The 24,426-nt window shown below is 36.6% G+C and overlaps 4 protein-coding genes and 1 long non-coding RNA gene across 5 annotated transcripts; 3 read left to right on the top strand and 2 right to left on the bottom strand.

The window, feature by feature from the left end:
* Positions 1-306: 306 nt before the first annotated feature.
* On the top strand, positions 307-4,842 carry LOC121798403 (extended synaptotagmin-1-like). The gene is made up of 9 exons (XM_042197391.1): positions 307-1,189; positions 1,910-2,151; positions 2,625-2,643; positions 2,731-2,936; positions 3,096-3,205; positions 3,300-3,398; positions 3,735-4,185; positions 4,281-4,406; positions 4,582-4,842. The coding sequence occupies exons 1-8, from the start codon at positions 366-368 to the stop codon at positions 4,367-4,369; spliced, it is 2,040 nt and encodes a 679-aa protein (XP_042053325.1). The 5' UTR covers positions 307-365; the 3' UTR covers positions 4,370-4,406; positions 4,582-4,842.
* A 188-nt stretch (positions 4,843-5,030) lies between these two features.
* On the bottom strand, positions 5,031-6,810 carry LOC121798404. The gene is made up of 2 exons (XR_006050054.1): positions 5,842-6,810; positions 5,031-5,774 (listed from the first exon to the last, which is right to left on the bottom strand). It is a non-coding gene; the product is annotated as an uncharacterized LOC121798404 (long non-coding RNA).
* Positions 6,811-13,587: 6,777 nt separating this feature from the next.
* Positions 13,588-16,073, top strand: LOC121800611 (G-type lectin S-receptor-like serine/threonine-protein kinase At1g34300; the record flags this gene model as incomplete). The annotated part of the gene is made up of 1 exon (XM_042200142.1): positions 13,588-16,073. A coding segment is annotated over one exon (2,316 nt), but the record flags the coding sequence as incomplete, so codon positions are not given.
* A 298-nt stretch (positions 16,074-16,371) lies between these two features.
* On the top strand, positions 16,372-18,766 carry LOC121798406. Its single transcript, XM_042197393.1, has 5 exons — positions 16,372-16,599; positions 17,079-17,190; positions 18,062-18,133; positions 18,209-18,414; positions 18,509-18,766. The coding sequence occupies exons 1-5, from the start codon at positions 16,490-16,492 to the stop codon at positions 18,603-18,605; spliced, it is 597 nt and encodes a 198-aa protein (XP_042053327.1). The 5' UTR covers positions 16,372-16,489; the 3' UTR covers positions 18,606-18,766.
* An 835-nt stretch (positions 18,767-19,601) lies between these two features.
* LOC121798405 (hsp70 nucleotide exchange factor FES1-like) lies at positions 19,602-22,959 on the bottom strand. Its single transcript, XM_042197392.1, has 8 exons — positions 22,570-22,959; positions 22,376-22,467; positions 21,606-21,756; positions 21,187-21,314; positions 20,880-21,038; positions 20,597-20,782; positions 20,105-20,311; positions 19,602-20,032 (listed from the first exon to the last, which is right to left on the bottom strand). The coding sequence occupies exons 1-8, from the start codon at positions 22,805-22,807 to the stop codon at positions 19,985-19,987; spliced, it is 1,209 nt and encodes a 402-aa protein (XP_042053326.1). The 5' UTR covers positions 22,808-22,959; the 3' UTR covers positions 19,602-19,984.
* Between the last annotated feature and the right edge of the window lie 1,467 nt (positions 22,960-24,426).

Below are 24,426 nucleotides of genomic sequence, written 5' to 3' on the forward strand. Positions count from 1 at the left end.
TGCATTGGAAGTTGTGGAGGCCTTTCACGAGTCCACTAACTCCTAGTTCGGTCGAATACTGAGACCGAACTGCTTTGGTCTCAGATCAGCTTTTACCGATCTGAGAGTAGAGCTTGATGCCGACCTGAGGGCAGAGCTTGATTGGTCGGCTTTTACCGAGCTGCAGGCTGAGGCCGAACTCTTTGGTTGTGCCGAACTGAACTCTTGGCCGAACTCTTTGGTTGTGCCGAACTGAACTCTTTCTTGGGCTAGCTGAGCTGTCACTGCTTTTGGGCTTGTTTAGTACGTACCCCATCACTCTCCAATTCATTCATGTTTTCCGGCGATTCCTCAGCTTGCTTTCCATATTGGCTGCCTGCAAATTAATGGTTTTACATTCGGCCACAAACACGTCACCTATTCGCTGTGACTTCCCACAGAGAAAAACCCTATATCTCCCCCAATCGCCTCTCCTAGGTTTATGCCCTTGCGCTTCAGATTCTCACCTTTGCCGATTCCGCCGCCGGAGGAGAGGGGTAGTCGTTAAAAATGTAGGATGGGCTCTATTTCAAGCTCAAGCCTGCATCAATGGCGGAAACCCCCCGCACCAATTCAGCGGCGGCGCCGCAGCCGCGGGAAGGGGCGCCAAAAACATAGTGCTGAAGCGGTTTTCAGATGAGGAGTTAAACCGCCCCTCTACATCTGATTCGAGCATTAACGCTGGTAACTATTACAGCACAAGTTTTGGGGAGGACCCTATTGTAAATAAGCTGAGGAGTCAGCTCGGGGTCATCCATCCAATTCCATCTCCAGCCATAAATCGCAGTGTTTTCGGCCTTTTCGCTTTGTTCTTTTTCGTGGGTGTTGTATTCGATAAGGTCTGGACATGGAGGAAGACAGATGAGAGAAGTGGCGGCAGTAAGCCCGGGAGCCGGCAGAAGGTGCCAACGGGGCTGTCGTTGTTCCTCGAGAAGGACTTGCAGAGGAAGGAGTCGGTGGAATGGGTGAATATGGTGTTGGGGAAGCTGTGGAAGGTTTATAGGGGTGGCCTTGAGAATTGGCTGATTGGATTGCTGCAGCCTGTCATTGACAATCTGAAGAAGCCGGATTATGTGCAGAGGGTGGAGATCAAGCAGTTCTCTTTGGGGGATGAGCCATTGTCTGTTAGGAGCGTCGAGCGCAGAACTTCACGCCGTGCTAATGACTTGCAGTGAGTTTTTCATTCTGCAATACATATTGCTTCTCAGTTATATGAAATCATTTTCACATTTGATTGATCCTGAGTGTAGTAAGGTGATTGAGAATGGGTGGATGAATGTTTCTCGTCTTTTAGAGCTCTTGTTGCGAGCTAGCAAGGGTTGTAAAAGAGTTATATCAACTGGAATGAATATGTTGCTTTATGGATTGCATTTGATATCTACACTCTCATCCCCTAATATAACTGATAACCAGAATAGATGTTAATTTTTTAGTTCCGATGTTTTGCCATCATAACTGAAAACTTTTCAATAATCAATTTTACATCAATCATAACCCAATTCATGCAAAACAAAACTTTCTGATGTTCTAAACTTTTACAAGAACTGATATGTGGATCTTACCAAAATAGATTTCCTTGATTGATACATTCAAGAGGTGTGTTGTTTCAGTCTTTCAGACCAACTCTGTACAACTTATATTTTCTGGGCTAATATTGGTTGGATTTTGCTTGCTTAACATAGAGCTACCAACTTTAACAAGTAACGGAAACTCTAATTAGTTTTGCATGTGCAGTCTGGGAAGAAATGGAGTAGTGAGAAGAATCTTTTAATCTTTTCTGTGATTTATCAACATTTATCCACAATCTGTACTCTGTAGTTATTTTGCATGATGCAAATATATTTAACTCTGAATGCATATTGAATGTTAATTTTTTTGTCCTGGTAAAAAGATACCAGATAGGCCTCCGGTACACTGGTGGTGCACGTATGCTTCTACTTTTGTCACTTAACTTTGGCATCCTTCCCATTGTTGTGCCTGTTGGTGTGCGAGACTTTGACATTGATGGGGAACTATGGGTTAAACTGCGACTCATACCAACAGAGCCATGGGTGGGAGCTGTATCATGGGCTTTTGTGTCTCTTCCGAAGATAAAGTTTGAGTTATCACCATTTCGCTTGTTTAATTTAATGGGTAGGTTATTGCAATTTCTCCATTGATTTTTTCTCTCAATAATGGCATGTTGTTACAATAAAGCATCATGAATTGCGAGTATGATTTAATGAAAACTGAAAGTCATAAAAAATCATATTTGAGGAGCAATTGAAACTTGGCGTTGAACCTTGTTAGAGTTTGCAGAAATTTCTTAGTTTATGATTATAAAGGTCATTGGTTGACATAGGACAGAGAATAATATGCATAAATTAGTTTTTATGTAATGAAAGTAGAGCAGTTTTGTACTAAAAAAGCCAGTTTCTTGCTTTCTGTCTTCATGTTTAGCAAGGCTATATCCTGCTTAAGTTACTTAGATCTCATCTGGTCCAAGTTTTAGAAACATAATGTCTATGCATAAGTATTGCATCTGAAACTATGCTCATTTCATATATCAGATCTTCTAACTTGTTTCTAATGCTGTTTTCTGTGATGGTGCTCGGGGAAATATTCAGCAATACCAGTACTTTCAATGTAAGTGATGTCCTTCAAGCTTTTTCTGGATTATTGTCCATATCTTGATTTCTGTTATTCAGCCTTAGCTATAAAACACTTATGCAGGTTTTTGACAAAACTTCTCACTGAGGACTTACCAAAGCTATTTGTTCGTCCCAATAAGATAGTTCTAGATTTTCAGAAGGGAAAGGCTGTTGGACCTGTTCCGAAGGACTCCAAATCTGGAGAAACTCAAGAGGGTAACAGTAACTTCGCAGGAGAATTGTCCGTGACACTTCTGGATGCTCGAAAACTTAATTATGTATTCTATGGTATAAATCTTACTCATTCCAATGCTAAGTGGAATAATTTAACGCTTCTCTTAGGCTGAAATTGTTAGCGTTTAGTTAAATGATCAGCTAATCGTTGCACTACTTCTGGTTCATGTATGTTTTTGTTTATAGTCGCGAGTTTTGTCCCACACTTTACAGGCAAAACAGATCCATATGTTATTTTAAGATTGGGAGATCAAGTTGTACGTAGTAAAAGAAATAGCCAAACTACAGTCATTGGGCCTCCTGGTGAGCCAATCTGGAATCAAGTGAGTTCTTTACTTGTTCTAGATCTGATGTATGTGGTTTCATGAGGGAGAGCTCTTGATCAATTACTGATATTCAGGTTTTTACATCTTACAGGATTTTGATATGTTAGTTTCCGACCCTAAGAAGAATAAATTATCAATTGAAGTAAAGGATTCTCTTGGATTCACAGACCTGACTGTAGGTACAGCAGAGGTGAGACTCTTAAATTTGCTGGCATACACATTTGTTTGTTATATCATATCAGATATTGTAAATGTTACATGGCTCAGTTTCCACTTTTGGAATGGTAAACTAGTAGTATTGTTTAAGACTTTTAGAACATTGCCACATTCACTTCACCTTTGTTTATAGTTGTGGTCTTCTGATTTTTGTTTGTAAAATCGAGACTCTGTAGGAATTTTAAACACAGCTCTGGAGTTGCTTTTTGAGCAGTCACAATTATAAGAAAATTATATTCAAGTTATTATTCAATTCTCTCATTAAGGTTTTGCTAATATCATAACAAAGTTGTTGGAATACCTTTTGCAGATTGATCTTGGATCTCTGAAAGATACAGTTCCTGCAGACAGGATAGTTGTACTTAGAGGAGGTTGGACTCCATTTGGAAATGGATCAGTTGGAGAAATTCTGCTGCGTTTGACATACAAAGCATATGTTGAGGATGAAGAAGATGAAAGGTCTGACAAAGTACTTGCAAATACAGAGGCATCCAAGGATGACTTGTCTGATTCTGATGAATCGGACATTGCAATTCCTGAGAAACGTGCAGAGGAATACATAATTGCAGCAGATAACGACTCTTTCATGAATGTTCTAGCAGCTCTATTAGTAAGTGAGGAGTTTCGAGGTATAGTAGCATCAGATACCACAAATAACAAACCTCCAGGTGATGGAGCCAACAACGGTGTCTCTGAACCAAACAACGGCACTTCTGTCTCTGGACAGCAAACTCCGGCTAATGACTCTGGTGGTTCTCAAGGTATGGATATCCGATTCCTCGGTGCTTGTTTTCTTAAATTGATCTTCTTTTTCAGAATACGTTGTAAATTCAGAAGCAACCGATCTGTTTTTCAGGATCAACTTTATTTTGGCTTGCCATTGTTACAAGTATCACAGTCCTTATAGCGTTGAACATGGGCACCTCGGGTTTGTTCAATCCTTGATGCAAGTGGCACATCGGTTTTGTAAATTCTTTGTGAGGTAAGGCATTATATAAGAGGATCCTATCCATTTGCCTGGTTCCTATGTAGTACTTACTATATATACTTCTTTTTAATAATCTTTTTTATTTTTTTTAATTATGGCAAGAACTTGTCTAAATTAGGAGGATTTTGTGATTGATGATGTTACTGACTCTATACATTATGTGTGATAGGGTTGTGGAGATTGAATAAGGCGGAGAAGGAGAAGAGTGGAAGGTGTAGAGCTGCTATCCTTTTGGTGAATGTATTGTTGTTCGGTAGAGCAATGTTTTTCCGGCTTTATATTCTTTTGTCCATCCAAATCTAAGGAGTATAGCTTAGGCAATGGACATGGACACTTTATATCCACTGATTAATTGTCTGTAGATAGCAACCACATAAGTTTCCTACACAAATAATATATGCAAAATAGCTCAAACCATTGTCCGAAAGTATTCCATATTGCAGAGCTGCATTTTTTTTTATACTTTATCCTCTCTAAGTAATCGTGTATGATATGTTTTTAAAATAGTTGTGATAGTACTCTAAAAATAATCTTAGAGCATCTGCAATAGTATGCGAGGGCCCACTACCAACAGTCCCCCTAGCCCTCCTATTTTATTTATTTTATCACATTAATACAAATACGAAATTAATAATTGGATAAAAAATGGAGAAAGTTGCAACATATTTCAATAAAATAAAACTTCTATGAGTGGTGTGAATAAAATGAAATACAACAAACAATATATATAGAGTTTGTTAGTATGCCTTAAATCTATATTGTTTGTAGCTAGTTAAACGGGGTCTCTGTTTTTGTTTGTTTCGATTACTCATGTGACGCCCCGACTTTTCCTATTTCTTTTAAGTTAGTTTTTGGATGATCGTCGAATTTTAGCCAAATATCATTTAATTTTATTTTGAGAGTTTATGGAATTTTTTTTCAGAAGTCCAAAATATTAATTATACATTCTAGTCAATCAGTCAAATTTTGGTCAAATATATTTCTCACAATCCCGCCCATATATATCTCAACTAGTCCATACCAGTTTCAAATAAATTTTACCTTTCCTCCAAATTCTGAGAAAGCAAAAGGATTTTACCTTTCCTCCAAATTCTGAGAAAGCAAAAGGAGTAGGGCAGCCGTGAATTCCAGAATTTGTTGTTCCACAAATTTTGATCCATCAAATTAGAGGTATACTCAAGTCCCACGTTTCTTTCTCCATAGCATTTTTCATATTCATATTAGTTCACTCCCATGAAATTAATACAACACTTTGAAATCTTTTGAGAGTCCTTTTCAATGTTCAAACTCTAATCTTTAATTTCCCGATGAAGTGCTATGGCCCTCTTTGAATAGTATAGTTTGCCAATTCGTTAATAAACCCTGAAATTTAATAAAATTGTGGAATAAATAAAAGAATAGTTTTGAGTGGGGAAAAGGGGGGACTTACCTGCTTGAGAAAAGAGAGGGCAGCGGCTGCTGGATTCCGCAGTGACGGCAGACCGCGGCGACGGTGAAAAGGAGAGGCAGCGGCCGCAGTTAGTGAACGGAGACAGCAGACGGTGAGAGAGAGTTGAGGGTGTGCGCTGTTTTGGGATCTGTAATTTCTGTTTTGTGTGGGAAATTGCGAATTTGGTGTATGTTTGTAGAATTTGAATTGAGAGAGATATGGTGGGAGCCGAGTTTGGTGGTTCTGGGGAGCACATGTTAGAAAGAAAGTGAGTTACAGAGAGAGGGTTATGAGAATGAAGACAAATGCGTTGTGATGGCTGGGAGTTTGCAGTACTTACTTTCTTTTTTTTAATTGTTTGCAATGTGTTGAATAGGGAGTATAATATTAATTTCTGGCTTCTTTATTTTGTTTGATTATAATTGTGTTTCAACGGCAGTTTGGAGTTTTGGTAATTGTTTGATTATAATTGTGTTTCAACGGCAGTTTGGAGTTTTGGTAATGGGTTGAACTTTTGGTTGTTTGGTGGAGCTATTTGTTTCCTCCAGCCCAAGAACATGAATAATTTTTGAACTGATGTTGAAATTTATCTTACATCAGTATGTTTAGTTGTAGTAATGATGAAGGGTAATTTGAACACACACTTAGGATGCATGCATTGTAAATTTATTTATTTAGTAAAGTCTAATTTTGCATATCATGCGGTTTCAAAAATGGTGAACTTGTGCACGATATTGCGGTTGGGAACTGAAAGTGGTTTGAGGAGTTAAGCATTTGAGGTGGGCTTTCCATCCTACATTATTGTGTAGGCTTACTTTTAAATTTACGCAATATCTTTCAAGTATGAGTTATGTGATTAAATTCCAAATATATTGTGTTATGCCGTATTTTGTTTTGTGGATGTGCCTATCTGATCGCCCTAGTGGGGAGTGAGTCCCTACTAGAAGTTATGAGTTTAATCGAATTCGGGTTTGTCTAGGGAGTGAGTCCCTATTCAAGCTAGTGTACACAGAGGGGATCGTGCGCTATCTTTCGAGTTGGCCGGTGCAGTGATCGAGAATTTGACCACGTTCTCGTTTCACATATGAGGTTCAGATATGGTACGAAGAGTGAGAAAAATGGGCTGCAGCCATACTTTTGAGCGAGAAAATGTTTTGATGACTTGGCCTTTTATAAAACCCCGAGTTCACTTTTAAATGTTGACACAATATTTTATGAAAATTATTTTGGCATGTGTCCACTGAGTGCATCAAGTACTCTGCCCTGCATTTCTTTTTAAAAATGTGCAGGTTGAGCGTGACGGGTGCGGTGGGTGTTGAGCAAGACCGTTGAAGAAATTTAAGTGTTTAGAATGTGTCATGTCTTCACACGTGGCTTTCTCTCAAATGCTTCCGCTGAGTAGTTGTCTTTCTTTTGAGTTTTTGTATTGTTGAGATATTCTGATTTTATTCGAGCTATTCCCATTTGTTTCGAACTATGGTCGATTTGTGTTATTTCCCCTTTCTTCCCCGCTTCTTTAATCCTCCCTTAGTCGCGATCAACCGTATTTTCTATCCTTAGAAAATGCGGGTGTGACAACTCAATTACTTTATTCCGTCAAAACAGAGTTGAAATAATAAATTACAAAAAATAATAATATATTTTCGGGCGTCTCTCTGTCATGCCCACAAGTTGGGGCATTTCTCTCTCCTCTTCTCGGCAGTCGCAATACTGCCCTAGCCGCACACCAGTGCTAGAGCGATATTGCGGATGCTCTTAGATCTACTTTTTCTTCTCTTTACTGTAGCCAACAGTTAATCAAATCACCTTTGATATATGTCCCTCTCCACAATTCATAACTCATAAACAGCCGCTAAACATTACGTATTCAACATAGCGGATTAGCTGCAATGTTAAAATAAACATACCTAAATTTAATTATTAAACCTATAGAAAAAACCTCCCTCTGCGGTCTGCTCTGTTTGTTAGCAGTAAGTCAACATTTAAAATCGACCATTGAAAACATTTTGTTTTGTTTGTGGAATTCCTTAGAATTGACCATGGAAAACATTTTGTTTTGTTTGTGGAATTCCATTATAAACCTATATGTACGCACTATTAGGGCTGGAGAAAAATATCGAAAAAATGATATATCGCTCATATCGTATTGAAAAATATCGAAAAATTATCGAATTTTCGATATATCGTAATTTTCGATACGATACGATACCGTATCGTAAGTTTTCGATACGATAACGATATGAATTTCCTTATATCGCGATATATCATTTTATATCGAATTTACGATATAAATCGATATTTTCGATATATCGTTTTATATCGAATATACAATATATATCGTATATATTGAAACATATTGAAATTCAATACATATTAAAATTTAAAATTATAAATATATATAAATCCATTTAATTGTACTTGGCTGTGTTGTATTTTGATTATGGAGATAAGAACACTATTAATTTTATTGTGTTGAAGTTTTATTAATTTTTGTGTGAATTTTAAGTTTTGAAATTATAATTTTCGATATACAGGTATTCGATACGATATCGATATTGATATTATCCATATCGAAAGTTTCGATATATCGAAAATTCGATATATCGAAACTTTCGATACGATAACGATATGAAATTCTTTCATATCGATATTTTTGATATGATATACGATACAACGTTTTCGATACGATATCTCGTATCGACCCACCCCTACGCACTATTTGTGAATAACGGTAGTTATTTTCAAATAATAGTATTTTATTGAAGTATGAGATACTCTTATATCCAGTGACATATCCAATGACAGGCGCAGAATTTAAACTCTAGGGAAGTGTAAGCCACTTACATTAGCGGGGATGTACATTTACTTAATCTTTGAACCTACTATATACTCCCTCTGCCCCTGAAATATTGTCGCATTTTTTCATTTCCGTCCGTCCCTCAAAATTTGTCACATTTCATTTTTTTTTATCATTTTTGGTAATGGACCTCACATTCCACTAACTTATTTATACTCACATTTTATTATAAAACTAATACTTTAAAAGTATGACTCACATCCTACCAACTTTTTCAACTCACTTTCCATTACATTTCTTAAAACCCGTGCCCGATCAAACTGTGATAAAATTTCAGAGATGGAGGGAGTATATATAGTTAAAGATACAAAAGTTAGGGTTTCCATGAACCCCAAAGCTCCATGTAGGTCTGCCTCCGAATATACCTCCAAATTATTGTTCTAATAACGTGGAAATATTTTTATCCATTTATAGTATTTAGAAAACCAATATAAAAGTACTAAAATATTAGACATGAGTAGTGATATGGGGCAAGTGCCCATTAAGTATATAACTAGAAAATAAATCTCAGCCATAAGATTAAGAAATCAAGGGCTGGTATTTAGCCATGTGATTTTCAAAATTGAAGCATAATTAGTTCACTGTGTGAATGATTCGGTTCACTATAAGAATGTGGGGGCATAATAGACTTTTCAATGGTTTAAATGAAATAGAGTTCAATTTGCTTCCCCATTTCCAGATTTCGTTCTCGCTCTAATTCTCTCAAAAGTGATGGGATTTCCTCTTCAATTCTGCATTTCTTCCTCATTCCATAGCTAGGGTTTAGTCGATTTTTCATATTTTCCCACAGTAAGGAAGATAGTTATGAAGAAGAGGGGAAAACTAAAGGTAATTTGTAATTTTTTTATTTGTTGAATTTTTTTTTTGATTTATTTTCAAATTTCTATATATTTTGTTATTTGTTATCGATTTACTGGATCAGGTTCTTGATTTGTTGAATCTGATTCAAAAATTCATTTGTTTTCTATTTGTTGAATCTGTTTATGTAGAAACTAATGAAAAAAGGACAAAACTGAAGGGTATGTTGTAATTTTCACTTCAATTGTTTTTCGATTTGGTTCATTCTACGTGAATGAATTGGTGTTGTGTACGAATGAATTATATTGATTTTTCATCTCAGTGAAGTAAAAACGTGCTTAGAGTGAAGTATTCTATGGTTAGAGTGAAGTGTTTGTGATCCATGTTATTAGTGATTTGTTTTTTCATCTCATTGAAGTAAAACGTGCTTAAAGTGAAGTATTCCATGGTTAGAGTGAAGTGTTTGTGATCCATGCTTATAGTGCATTGTTTTTCATCTCAGTGAAGTAAAAATGTGCTTAGAGTGAAGTGTTTGTGATTCATGCTTATAGTGCACTGTTTTTTCATCTCAGTGAAGTAAATGTGCTTAGAGTGAAGTATTCCATTGTTAAAGTGAAGTGTTTGTGATCCATGCTTATAGTGTACTATTTTTTCATCGCAGTGAAGTAAAATGTGCTTAGAGTGAAGTATTTCATGGTTAAAGTGAAGTGTTTGTGATACATGTTATTAGTGAAGTATTTTATGTCTATATTGTGACTATATTGTGTTTATAGTGAAATATAAAATTATGCTTATGTTCAAGTATATTGTGTTTGAATGTTGTCATTAATTCTTTTTTACTTTCTTTATATGATAGGATAACCAGTGAATTTTCTGAAGCTGCTGATATACGTAAAGAAAGACGAAAGATGAAGAGAAAAATAAAGAGTAGGGGAAGCTGATGCATGTATGGAGAATGAAACAATTGTAAAAACCGATATAGTTCATAACATGATTCAGTTCACTGTAATACCTATTCGGTTCATTTACATTCAATAGTTTCATAACTTACATTAATATTTGTTCAAAATTTTTATTTATGTAGTTCATAGATAAATAGATTCAGTTGATTTTGACCAGTTGTTCATAAATGATTTAACAAAATATAGTTCACAAATAAACTAATTAATAGTTGATATGAAGTAAACAACTAAAGAAGTGAATCAATTAGCAATCATAGTGAACTAAAATAAGTACACAGTGAACTAAAAACATGTAAGCAGTGAACTAATTCACACTTAATACTGTCCAGAGCCTTTGTCCTAGCGGCAAAGAGCTTAGACATTATTGCATGAGGTGCCGAGTTCGAGCCCTCTTGACATCAGTTGTAATTTCCTCCCTTATATAGGAGTTAATTTAAAAAAAAAAAAACTAATTCACACTTATACTGAACTTAAAATTAGGTATGCAATGAAATAGGTATGTTGAACCAAGAAGTATATTGATTGAGCATATACTTCACTAAAATGAAAATTATATTGGATATAGAATTAAAGAACCTTTTTTTTCTAAAATTATTGCAAAATTTCACAAACCGACTTTAAAAAATCATAGATAAATCTGATGTTTAATATGCAAAACTCTAAAGAAGAATTTATTTTGATGGATTTTGACCCAAAGAAATATGAAGAATTCATAGAGTACTTTAATTGACATAATCTTAATTCAATTCGAAATAAAAGAAACAGAAGAAGAAATCTGATGTGTAATCTGCAGAATCCTAAAGTATAATTTATATTACAAAAAACAAGTTTGCAATGAGATAAAAATCACTTAAAAGTGAACTAAAAATGAATAATAAGTGCACTAAACATGCTACAAAGTGAACTATGAAGAATTTATTTTGATGGATTTTGACCCAAAGAAATATGAAGAATTCATAGAGTACGTTAATTGACAGAATCTTGATTCAATTCGAAATAAAAGAAACAGAAGAAGAAATTTGATGTGTAATCTGCAGAATCCTAAAGTATAATTTATATTACAAAAAACAAGTTTGCAATGAGATAAAAATCACTCAAAAGTGAACTAAAAATGAATAATAAGTGCACTAAACATGCTACAAAGTGAACTAATCTTGTCCAGATTCCCACTTCCCCTGTGTTGTCTTCTCTTTCACCTTTTTGCAGTTCCTCGAATCATGGTGTCCAATCTCATGGTAGTTTCCACATTTTCGACCTGGTTTCATTGATAACCTCACTGCTGACTCCTTCTTCGAAATCTTCCTACATCTACTTCCCTTTGTACTCACAATATCCGGAGAATGAACTTCAATTAAGTTGGGAACTTGTGAGTCGTAGAAGTTCCCGATCAATGCTCTCTTTTGTATGGAAGACAGGACAATACCTTCTCCAAGAAGATGCTTCTTACCTGGGACAGAAGGGCAGCAACAAATGTCACAGGATGACCATGATTATCCTTACCTGTAAAAGGAGCAAATATCGTACATTAGCTACATATTAAAACCATCATATAAGTACACTATAAAGCAACTTTAATTAACTATAAGTAATACAAACTTCACAATAAAGCATGCACAATATATTTAATTGTAAGTATATACTAGTTCACTATATACTCAATATACTTCACTATATGCTCAATCTACTTCACTGAAATGAAAAAAATAGTACACTATAAGGCATGCATAATATACTTCACTGTAAGCATATACTAGTTCACTATATTCTTAATTTACTTCACTATATTCTCAATATACTTCACTATACGAAATATTCATAATAAATCACTTTTGTATAAAAAAGCAATGTTATACTTCACTATATGAAATATTCATATCACTATAAGCATTAAATCACCAGTGTATAAAAATGCAATGTTATACTTCACTTTATGAAATATTCACATCACTATAAATGATAAATACTTCACTCCAACATAATATGAGTAATTTTAGAGCTAATCATGTTGAGCAATTCACAAAACACGTACACTTCATTTTAAAGCATATACACATCACTTTGACTGTTATATACCTCGCTCTTACATCTTTTCACATCATACACACTCTAATCATGCTATAAGAACAAACACATAGACTTCATCTTCATCACTTTAACTGATAATAATTGATAATTACTTCTTCTTCTTCTTCTTCTTCTTCTTCTTCTTCTTCTTCTTCTTCTTCTTCTTCTTCTTCTTCTTCTTCTTCTTCTTCTACCTCCTCATCCTCCTCCTCACGAAGAGGAATCAGAATTAGAATAATCAGCCAACGATGGTTGCGGAATTGAATCCATGTGATCAGAAATTCAAATGTCGCTGATCAATCTCGCTGGATGAATGAATCAGAAAGAAATCGAGCTGCAGTAATGAATCGTGGCTGACCAATCGCGATGGAGGAATGAATCAGGATGTATAAATCAGGAATCATTGAATAGTGATGGAGAAAAATCATTAATCGTGGCTGATCAATTCACAAATTTGGACGATTCACGATGAACAAATTAGAAATCTGGATGATTCAGGAAAAATGCGATTTGATTAGGAAGATCAAAACAGAAATCTGGACGGAAGATGAACAAATTGTGAATCTATGGAAGAAATCATAAGTTGAATTTAGTTCAGATGGTATAAATTGCATACACACAATTCACGGTAATCTTATGAGTTTCGAAAATGCCCTTGGACTATTATTTTGAGAAAAATTTAAAAGATTATTTAAGCCATAGGATTAATTTGAAGTAATAAGATATATGGCTAAGATTTATTCTCTAGTTATACACTTAAACTTTAATCACTCATCAGTTAGACATAATCCACGTCTGTTAAATTTAAGTATTTAACTAAATAGAGTATGAATTATTTTATTATTAAAAATCGCCAAAAATTCCATCTCCAGCATTCAAGTTGCTAGTGGTAGTCAACGCTGACCGCCTCCCCCCATTTCCACACGCCCATGAAATCCGCCATTAAAATTCTTCAATTCCACCTTCAAAGTTCAAACCATCCTCTCCATAATGTCTTCTCTCAACCATCTCCTCCCTTTCATCTTCTTCTTCACGCTCTCAATCCTCAATTCATCCATCTCCTAACCACAATCCGCCACCAACATCTCCGTATTCTCCTCCTCCAACTCCCCATGGCGGCTCACCCAGAACCACACTCTCCTCTCCCCCAACGGTACCTTCGCTGCCGGAGTCCTCCCCGTCCCCAGCTCCCCCGGTCTCTACACCTTCTCCGTCTGGTTCCGCAACGTCTCCCAAAACGCCATCGTCTGGTCCGCCACCAATTCCCCCGTTTCCGCCGCCGCCTCGCTGATCATCTCCCGCTCCGGCGAGCTCCGCCTTGTCGACGCTCCTGGTAACGCCACAAATCTATGGCCTTCTCGTCCTGTTGCGAGCGTGAACGGAAGCGGCCTCTCGCTGCTTCCCACCGGTAATCTCGTTTACGGCAATTTTGAAAGCTTTGATTTTCCCACCAATACTATTCTCCCAAATCAACAGATAAACGGGACAACCCTAGTTTCGAGCAACGGGAAGTATAGGTTTGATTCTAGGCAGCTTGTTTTCATTGGTAGGAACGATAGTTATTGGACTAATCAGCGCAATTCGACGTTCATGAGTTTGGATGATTTGGGGGTGATTGTGTATGGTGATGCTGATAAGTATTACGCCTCCGATTTCGGAGTTAAGAAGCTGAGAAAATTGAGCCTTGACGATGATGGCAACCTTAGGCTGTATAGCTATGATGTGAGGTTGAGTCAATGGATTGTTAGATGGCAAGCTTTGTTCCAGTTATGTATGGTCCATGGCACTTGTGGTGCAAACTCCATATGCATGTATGATGCTTCCAACCTCTCCACTTCCTGCGTTTGCCCTCCGGGGTACACGAAGGGGCTCGGGGACTCGTGCCAGTTGAAGATCCCGTTGAACAGTTCAGGGAGGACCAAGTTCTTGAGGTTGGATTTTGTGAATTTCACCGGTGGATTGGACCAAACTGACATCGAGACTACCAACTTCATGGCGTGTGAGGCTTCGTGTTTGTCCAGGCCTAATTGCTTAGGGTTCATGTTCAAGTATGATGGCTCGAATTTCTGTGTTCTGCAGCTGGGGAGGATGTTTGACGGATACTGGTCTCCAGGGACGGAGAAGGCCATGTTCTTGAGGGTTGATGAGTCAGAGAGTGATGTGTCGAGCTTCACTGGGATGACGTCCTTGATGCAGACCATGTGCCCGGTGAGGATACGCCTCCCTGAGCCCCCACAGGAGTCCAGGACGATTACTAGGAACATTGTCCTCGTGTGCGCTTTGTTTGTGGCCGAGCTGTTTTTTGGTGCATTCTTCTTCAGGACGTTCCTCAACAAGTATATAAAGTATAGGGACATGGCTAGGACCTTTGGGCTTGAGGTCATGCCAGCTGGAGGGCCGAAGAGGTTCAGTTATGCTGAGCTGAAGGCTGCCACAAACAACTTCTCCAATCCAATCGGGAAGGGCGGATTTGGCATTGTCTACATGGGGAAGCTGAGTGACGGGAGTGTGGTGGCTGTCAAGTCCCTCAAGAACATCACCGGTGGCGATGCTGATTTCTGGGCTGAGGTCACCATCATAGCGAGGATGCATCACCTCAACTTGGTGAGGCTGTGGGGATTCTGTGCTGAAAAGGGGAGTAGAATTCTAGTGTATGAGTATGTTCCTAACGGGTCACTAGACGAGTTCTTGTTCCAAACTGTGGAGGATTGCCCATTGGAGAGTGAGGCCGATGCAGATGCACTAACCCTAGGCTCGAAGGGGAAGCCTATTCTTGACTGGAACATAAGGTACAGGATCGCGTTGGGGGTGGCGAGGGCGATAGCATACCTGCACGAGGAATGCTTGGAGTGGGTGCTGCATTGTGACATCAAGCCGGAGAACATATTGCTGGGAGATGACTTCTGTCCTAAGGTGTCAGATTTCGGGCTAGCTAAGCTGAAGAAGGAGGACATGATCAGCATGTCGAGGATCCGAGGGACTCCAGGGTACATGGCACCAGAGTGGACGCGGCGGGAAATCACCTCAAAAGCTGACGTGTACAGCTATGGATTGGTGCTCCTGGAGATAGTGAGCGGTTCTAGAAACTTTGCGCAGCTGGACTCAAAGGTGGAGAGCGACCAGTGGTTCCTACCCGGGTGGGCGTACGACAAGGTGTTCAATGAGATGAGCGTGGAGGAAGTGCTGGACCAGCGGATTAAGCAGAGCTACGACAGCCGGGCGCACTTTGATATGGTGAATCGGATGGTGAAGACCGCGATGTGGTGCCTGCAGGAGAGGCCCGAGGCTAGGCCGTCGATGGGGAAGGTGGCGAAGATGCTCGAAGGGACGGTTGAGATCACCCCACCAAACAAGCCCAACATATTTTACTTGGATGGTTGAAGTGAAGCCTCAATCTTGCTTCTCCTTCTTCTCCTATCATCTAAAATTTCAACCTTCCATTACTTCTCTACAATATATACTTACTATAAATGCTATCAATGTCACGACACAATCATATATTTATGTACCAATGCTATTATATTATAACAATATTGATTGAAATTTCACATTATAAGTATCTCATTTTACACCAACAGCAACATCGTGGTTGGTAATAGCAAAGGAGGTAAGCTTAGAAAGCAATATTTTCACAAAAAACAAACGTGTAAATTCGACAAGTATATCATTTTACCCCAACAATTCGAATTGAATTAGCATTGGTCGTAATCAGATGTTCAAGAAATCAAAATGATAGTACTAATTTAAAGTCGGTTGGTTGTCTGTTATTGGGCCATGATTAACAATTAAGTAATTATAAAGCCCAAAAAGGCGAAGGAACATATTCTAGAAATTCGAGAATATGGTAAGAGTAATTTGCGACGCCCACACGTTTTATAGTTGAAGATCATCTGTTAATTGCATATATCCAAAATTCCTCCTCCTCCGCAGCAGAAGCTCTTGAATTGAATCTAGAGGGAGAAAAGTTATGGCTCTGAATCCTCAACTTTTCCCCAATGGGATGCCGGTGCCCTTCGACAACGAGATGTTCGTCTTGGGTAGAGACGGCGTCGAATTTGAGATCGACAAGATCCCCGGGTTTCTTTCTTATCCTATTTTTCTATAATACTTTGTCAAATTCGGATCAATTTTGCTGTCGTCTTGGCATGATCGTCGTATTGATTAATCAGATAACTACTTGTGTGGAATTGTCACTTTTTTTCCTTTTCACTTGCACTTATTGTTTTGGAGTTGAATTGTTGGGTTTGTGCTGATATTAATATTCTTCTGTTTAATTCGCGCTAGTGTGGCCATGGTCATGGTCTCTCGTTCATTTAATTTAAATTCCGTTGACAATCATGGAAACGGTCTCTTTCTGATTTATAGCCCCAATATTGATTCCTTTATTTTGCTCTCTGCATCACATTGTTAGCCTAGTTGCAGATAGAAAGTTTTCGTAGTTAGTGCATTTTGCATTATTTAGATTAGCTGTTAGCATAGATATTGTTATGAGTGGCACTTTTCATGTCCTGTTATGCCAACTCGGCTTCTGAATGTTTCACGTTTTACACTCGCAGAGCTCAAGCTGGAACAGTGAAAGCAAAGGGAACTATTTACTTGTCAAATATCCGCTTGGTGTTTGTTGCACAAAAACCTATTGCCAATTTTTATGCATTTGATATGCCACTGGTAAGCATAAATACAGTAGTAGTACTACTTGTTTGCCTTCTTTGATGGACGTGCTGAAAGAACACTCCCTCGGTCCCATTAAATATGAAACGACCGCGTTTCGGGACAGGATTTTATTTCGTGTTGTTTTGTGATTTAGTGAACAGGGAGTGGTAAAAGGATAGATGATGGGATTTCTATTCTCGGAAATGTTTCATTTTTAATGAGACATTCCAAAAAGGAAAACTTTTCATTTTTAATGTGACAGATGGAGTATTAATCTATATTCACATCCATCTAACTTTTTTCTTGGATTTACTGTTTTACGTTTGCTATTTCGACCTAAAATGACAGTTCTGATGTTGCTCCAACTATCAAAATATATCAGTGATAATTTTTTACCATCACTTGGGAAAGGACAGAGTTTCACAAGAATGTGGCATAATAATATAACTTATTATGGTGCCTGAACACTACTCGAGGGTATGGTGTCCATATTTGACTTTGTGCCATGGGTCAATTAGCCAGAAAAGACACAATCTTCTCTAACATGGGTGAAATAGCCAGATCACTAGGCATTAGTAGTTCATGGGTTTTGAAAACTGAGATATCCAATCAACTTGCAACTGGAACGAGTAGAGAGAGATAGAAAAGATTGTAACAAATAACAAGGAACTTAGTGAAGTGCTCAATCGTCTGTTGTGGAAATATCTTTTAATGAATTGTTCTTCCAGCAAATTTGTGTTTTCTGGAGGATAGGATAATCTAAGGATACATTTTGTAGCCGTTTAACCACTTTCTCATGTGCAACACATTCTTTGCACTTTGTTAATATATTTCTCCTCTATTGGTTTCAATGTCTAATTAGACGAGTGAACTTATTTCAATGCAGCTCCATGTTCATGATGAGAAATTCCACCAGCCAATTTTCTACTGCAACAACATTGCTGGCTATGTAGAACCTGTAAGTTTTTAGAACATGTGCTTCTTATCTATTGTTTCACTTTAGCGGGTCTGAAGTTTCTGGTGCCATTTCCAGGTTGTGCCTGATGATGAACATTTGGCTCTTTATTCAACTCATTCTTTCAAGATTCTGTTCAAGGAAGGCGGTTGTGGAACATTCGTCTCACTCTTCTTTAACTTGATTGGATCTGTCAGACAATACAGCCAGCACCTTGCAGCACAGCCTCGAGTGGATCCTCTTCAAGCAGCACAAACTCCTGTCGATGAGATGATGAGACATGCGTATGTGTTGTTTTTGCTACAGTCTCTCGCTTTTGTTTGCATTTTTTTTTACATCACGGCCTGCTAACGAGAGAAGGCACTCTGTATTTTGCAGATATGTTGATCCTAGTGACCCCACTAGAATTTTCTTGCAGCAGCCAAATGCAGAATCTCAGCTGAGACGCCGCACTTACCAGCCAATGGATGGCTGAAAACCCAATGTAAATCATTGCTGTTTTTTCCGTGGAGCTCATGCTTGGAAGTCTATGTAATATAAATCTTGTGTTTTATTTGGTTGCTAACATATTGCTAATTTATTTTTCGTTTTGAACACCTCATAGCAGCAGAAATGTGCATGACCAGCATTTGTGTAGTGTTTTTATCATTTTCATGTGTTGTTTATATCAACAGTTAGGCTCTGAAAACGAGCAGACGATCATGCTCGGCACTAAGGGTAGGCATATTTGATTTAAATATACTCCCTCTGTTCCATATAAATAAACCGTTTAGGATTGACACGGGTTTAATGTGTAATTGGTAAAGTAAAAGTGTCCAAAATAGTAGCAAAGCCACACCTCAGCCACAAAAAACACTTGTCCGACTAGTCATCACATTCATGCCTTAGCCACAAAAAATTTGTCCTGCCACCCTACAATCACAAATCACATTATTTTAGTGATTGTTGGTATATTTTAATTAGGAGAGTGGATTTGAGAAATTTTTGAGATTGGAATGGAATGGAAAAAATGAATTGAGAATAGGTATTTTGCATATAAAAATTAAAGAATTAAAAAAAATAAATTGACCGGCGTTCATTATTAGATTGTTTTACTTCATTTTAAAATGAATTTCATATAAAAGGAACTAAAACGGACTAAAAATATTCTAAAATGAACTAATAACAACTAAAAATAAAGGGTTCGGTGTTAGAAATTAGTTCAATATTAATTATATTTTTATGGATCAAAATGTATTGTTTGATGGTAGAAATTAAGACAGTTAATGTACAAGAATAAAAAGTTTTTTATGCAAATATTGATAATCAATGTTTTAACTTTGCAACCATTTCCTATATACAACTAATCAATATATAAAATTATGATATTCAAACCAGTATTATAAACTCTATATTCCATTCGTCTCTTAATGTTATGGTATTTATTTTAGTAAGTTTTTTAAAATTATGAACTTTATAATTTAGAAAAAAATTCTTTCTAAGGTAGTACTCATATCATGATGGCATGTTCAACACATTACACATGTAGCATACTATCTTTCATAACTAGTCCGCTGTTCCATTGTACGAACAACCACTGGAATTGCAAGGGAAGTGAAGTAGTGCCATGATTGAGTTTAAGCTACACAACAAATTCACTATAATAATTGTATAATACGATAACTTTTACTACTTTCTCAGAAAGCCTCCAGTGCATTCCACGTAAATTGGTACTTCCATTTTTCGGTAAAATTTGAAAGAAAGTGTAGAAAGGACTGTAGCACCTGGTTGAAGAGGCATTGCCAAAATGGTTACTCACTTACTCTAACAAGGGAATGAGTTCAGGGAAGGTCTAACTTTATCCACCGTGTGCGGTTACTGAAGCGCTGTCAAGCCCAATTGTTGTGTAAAAGTTGGCTTACCCTGTCATATATTAAGTTTAGACAAATAAAATTTTGGAAACTACACAAAAATCTATTCCCTTATCATACACACCTTTTCAAGCTTTCTGAGGAAAATAATCTCAACTTCTTTTCGAAGATTTTCTACATCCAAAGCATACTCCTTATACTGATCATCGAGAATCAATTGCAGCAACTGTTGTTTCATTCTCCCTAGTGCCAAATCCAGTTCACAGATGTCTTTGAAGACAAGAGCATCAGTAGACCTTAGCATCAACAAACTCTTTACTGCATATAGGGCCTGCAAAAATTTGAACAAAAAATATATTCTGTAGATGATTAAATGACCAAAAAAAAACTTTTAAATTCAAAAAACATGATTGATGCATTCAATTAATTTGACCAGTACGAAAGTACCCAAGTCATTATTCTCTAAAACTCTAGATATTAATTATGTTTATTCAACTGCACCAAGAATGCCATACATACTGCTCATTGCTGTTCAGGTGAGTCACATTGTCTACAAAATACAAATAGCAATCACACATCATATATCATATATACTGATAAAAGGACAAGCAAAGACCTTTTCCTGGAGATCAAGGTCTGTTGATGCCATTAGATCAACAACAGATTTTAACAAGATGTGATTGCTGGAAAAAGGCAGTTGTGTATCACTTCTGCTTTGCAATTGACAGTCAACAAGATCAGCCAAGAGGAAAACTGATTTCCGGTGTAATCTGATATCAATGCTAGAATTGCTCAGTATTTTCTGCAAGATTGTATAAAAAGTAATAGCTGCAAATTAGAGAGACAACAAGATGTGTGTCAGAGCCCCAACGTGTTATATTATCCTTTAGTGTTTTCACCTGAAGCATCAAATCTCCAGCTTCCTTATAAAATAATTGTTGCCCCTCAGGATTATTTCTAATCAAGGCTGAAATAGCATATAATGCTTTAATGGCCTCTTCAATGAAGCCAGAGTGTGCTCTCTCCATTAACTTTGCCAGTGCTCCAAGCTCCAAAATCTGACATTCACAAATTTCAGTATGAGCTCTACACTACATGTCATGTGAGTCCCTCCAAAAAGAAGTATGACTGAGGTTCTGGAGGGATTAAGAGGTCTAGAAACACATCATCAACTTTCACATTGAATGGTAAAAGCAAATGACAAACCTGGTTCTGGACAAAGGGATTATTTTGGCTGGCTGTCCCAAGAATCCATGCTGAAATAGTTCTTATGTCTGGATTTGAATGGTTAAGGTCCTTTATGACTGCAGTGAGTCCCCCTAACTTGTGCAATTCTGGAAATAAAACATGTTTTTATGTGCCTTAAGCTAGTGGACAAAATAATTTTGCTTAGCATCAGTTTTTATGTGCCTTGAAAATTATTGATATATCATAATATCACATACTTATACCAAAAATTGCAATTATACTATTATCCTTCCACCAGCATTCTAATATCCTTCCACATACAGCCAATTTTAAAAAAACAAACATGTCACAAAGAACTCACTTAACCTAGTATTTCTGCAACAGTGGCGATGTAAAATTGATAATTTTCTTTTGTGAATGCAATGAACAACACATACCATTTGCATTATCTATTGGCTCCACAAGTATCAGGAGTTCTTGAAGGGCACGATGGCGGTCATCTAACGATATGGATAAGTTGTTTAGATCATTTATTGAAATCTTCATCAACTCTGCATCTGATGGTGTCTTCAATTTATCCATCAGTTCCTATGCAAGCATGCCATAACCAATAGGATTAGATTTCCATAGGAGAAAAAAGAACTTACAATTGGATGTATTTACCAATATCCTCCAACAGGAAGAAATGACACAGCATCGAGTATAATCATTCAGATTGACGGGACACTGTTATTGGTTAAGACCTTAAGTGTCCTCAAGACAAAAGGAAACCAGAAATGTAAGTAGGACACAAAATGGATCTCAATTAGCCAAACTGCCAAAGATGTTTCACCTTCAATAAACACAATAAAATTGGAGTGAAATAAAATGAGATCCCTTAAGGTATGCTTGATGAAAGTAATAACTGTAGCTACCAACACACAATGCAAAATTCAACAATCAATACAAACTTAAATACCATTGTCTGACAAACTATACATCTATAATAAGTTATACATGTAAATGTAAGGTGTAGATATGAATGTATTGATACTGTGCTCATGTGCTGTAAAATATGATTGCAAATGTGAATTAGAGTCGGAAAGAAACATTTCAGAAGAAATGATTGCAGAATAGCTGGTGAAAACCTCTGAAGAGTAGCTAAAACACCTTTGTAATTCTATAACCAGAAATAATAATGAAAAATCATGACGAACTACAAAGTTACCTTTATTTCCACCTGGCGTTGCTTTAGATCTTGAGAAGAAAGCCGCTCGATGTCTAATGCTGCTTCCTTCAACTTCTCTGGATCTGAATGGCCTGCCTCCATTTAAAAGATACCACATCATTCTAATATACTGCTAAACCTAAATCAACTACATAAAAATCATTGCACGCAGAGAGAGAGGATATATAGTATACCAATAGACCACTGTAACATTCCCTCAAGGGTAGAGAATCCGCCGTCCAAATGGCGTTCCTCCTCCTCCTGGACAGTAGTAGGAGGACCGCCTAAATCATCTCCTTCCCCTTTCGCACTGGACCAAAGTGCCCCGATCGACGACGTCTTATTTTCGCGCTCAGCACCAGCAACCGCCGCCGCCATAAACACCAGCATCGCCGCTGCAACCGATGAGGTAAAAATGGCTCGCCGCTTCATCTCTGCTACTTTTTTCTCTCTTCAATTACAAATACTCTGCGATTGTTGAATTCTCAATAGGAAGATGCAGCAATCGTCTTCGTCTTCGTCGGTGTTTATGTGTAGCTTGATGCCATCGGGGTTTTGGGCTTGGACAAATGGTTGAACAATTGCTTATAAAAAATACAGTAATTCGGTTGCTAATTTGGAGTCTCGAAAAACAAATTAAGTTTTTTTTAATTAAAAATAATAAATTAAGCTTATGGAGTACTACCTTATTAGCGGTGATATAATGGGCTTTGTATTCGTCTATAGCCCAATCAATCTATCTCTATGAAGCCCAACAAGCTTTAAGCCAATTTTACTTTTCCTATAAAAAGAAAAAAAAATACATATAGGAGTAATAGCTACTCCATTAAATTAAACCTTGGAACCTAACACAATGTGATTTAAGGAGCTTCATTCGAATAAATGTCAATACATCAAATATAGGAAATTTTATACCATTGTGGTTTCCATCTCTCTGACATAAAATAGGATAAGAATACTAAAACATAGAATTTACTTGATAAATTACCTCTAAATTAATGTATTCACATCATCGTGTCATAATGGTTCATAATTTGTATCAATTTAAAATTTCATTCAATTTTCTTACAAATTTTATTTTACAGGAAATTAAAAAAATCTGATAAAAAAGTATATATGAAGTTTAGTAGTAGTAATTATTTTAAGAATAATCGTCATTTAGATTATAATTTTTTGTTGACTTATGGTGAATCTCCTACCTTTTTAAACTATGATATAAAATCATAGTAGTAATTTATATTTTCAATTATCCCACAAAGGTTAAAATTGGAACTAATATAACAAAATTAAATACAATGTGACAATAAAATAATGCCATTATTTTGAGAGTTATTTTATAGATACTGATATAATTGAAACGATGTGATTTTATTGTCATATCATATTTAAATTTACCATATTAATTTTATATTTAATTTTTAAGATTGTGGGATTAACCAAAATCAAGCAAAACTGTTACGCAGTATTTAATAGTCCTCTATTCAAAATAATTTAAAATGAACAAATTAATAGCAACTCGTATTAAAAATAGATAATTGCATAATTTGCATTGCATCGGGAGTATTGTTTGACAAATCATATACTCGGATAGTTTGATTATCAATTTATTGATTATTTTAAAATCTAAAAAATTTCGATTTATACCTGAATAAGTAGCATTATCCTAACTAAAAGTCAAATACAATAGAGATTTTAGAAAAATGATTAAATTTGCTGATCTTTTGAAATTTAAGATTAAATTCATTTAATTTTTTAGAATATGCCCAAATCCGATAATTGAAGGAGTTTCAATGAAAATTAATGCAAAATTAATTAAACTTTTAAACGGAAATAAACGGTCATCACAAATTAGTACTCCGGTATTTCGGATTCAGTATTGATAGTTGACGTATTTTCTGCTTTTTTTTTTTGAGTCTGTTTGACATTTTAGTTTTATTATCTATATTAGCCTTACTAAATAAGGAAATTAGGTAAACATTTGTTTACCGTCGCCACGTATATATATAGTGGAAAAAAGAAAGTGTTGAGGTGATGGATGAATGTGTTACTCT

This window comes from Salvia splendens, chromosome 4, assembly GCF_004379255.2.
Source record: "Salvia splendens isolate huo1 chromosome 4, SspV2, whole genome shotgun sequence".
In the NCBI taxonomy this organism is placed as follows: Eukaryota; Viridiplantae; Streptophyta; class Magnoliopsida; order Lamiales; family Lamiaceae; genus Salvia; species Salvia splendens.

Coding starts and splice junctions, on each gene's coding strand:
- LOC121798403 (XM_042197391.1), top strand. CDS start 366: ATGGTTTTACATTCGGCCACAAACACGTCACCTATTCGCTGTGACTTC. Junction 3,206..3,299: donor GTGAGCCAATCTGGAATCAA/GTGAGTTCTTTA, acceptor TACATCTTACAG/GATTTTGATATGTTAGTTTC. Junction 3,399..3,734: donor TGACTGTAGGTACAGCAGAG/GTGAGACTCTTA, acceptor TACCTTTTGCAG/ATTGATCTTGGATCTCTGAA.
- LOC121798406 (XM_042197393.1), top strand. CDS start 16,490: ATGGCTCTGAATCCTCAACTTTTCCCCAATGGGATGCCGGTGCCCTTC. Junction 18,134..18,208: donor TTGCTGGCTATGTAGAACCT/GTAAGTTTTTAG, acceptor TGCCATTTCCAG/GTTGTGCCTGATGATGAACA. Junction 18,415..18,508: donor GATGAGATGATGAGACATGC/GTATGTGTTGTT, acceptor TGTATTTTGCAG/ATATGTTGATCCTAGTGACC.
- LOC121798405 (XM_042197392.1), bottom strand. CDS start 22,807: ATGAAGCGGCGAGCCATTTTTACCTCATCGGTTGCAGCGGCGATGCTG. Junction 21,039..21,186: donor ATCCCTTTGTCCAGAACCAG/GTTTGTCATTTG, acceptor TGTGAATGTCAG/ATTTTGGAGCTTGGAGCACT. Junction 20,312..20,596: donor ACCTTGATCTCCAGGAAAAG/GTCTTTGCTTGT, acceptor AAATTTTTGCAG/GCCCTATATGCAGTAAAGAG.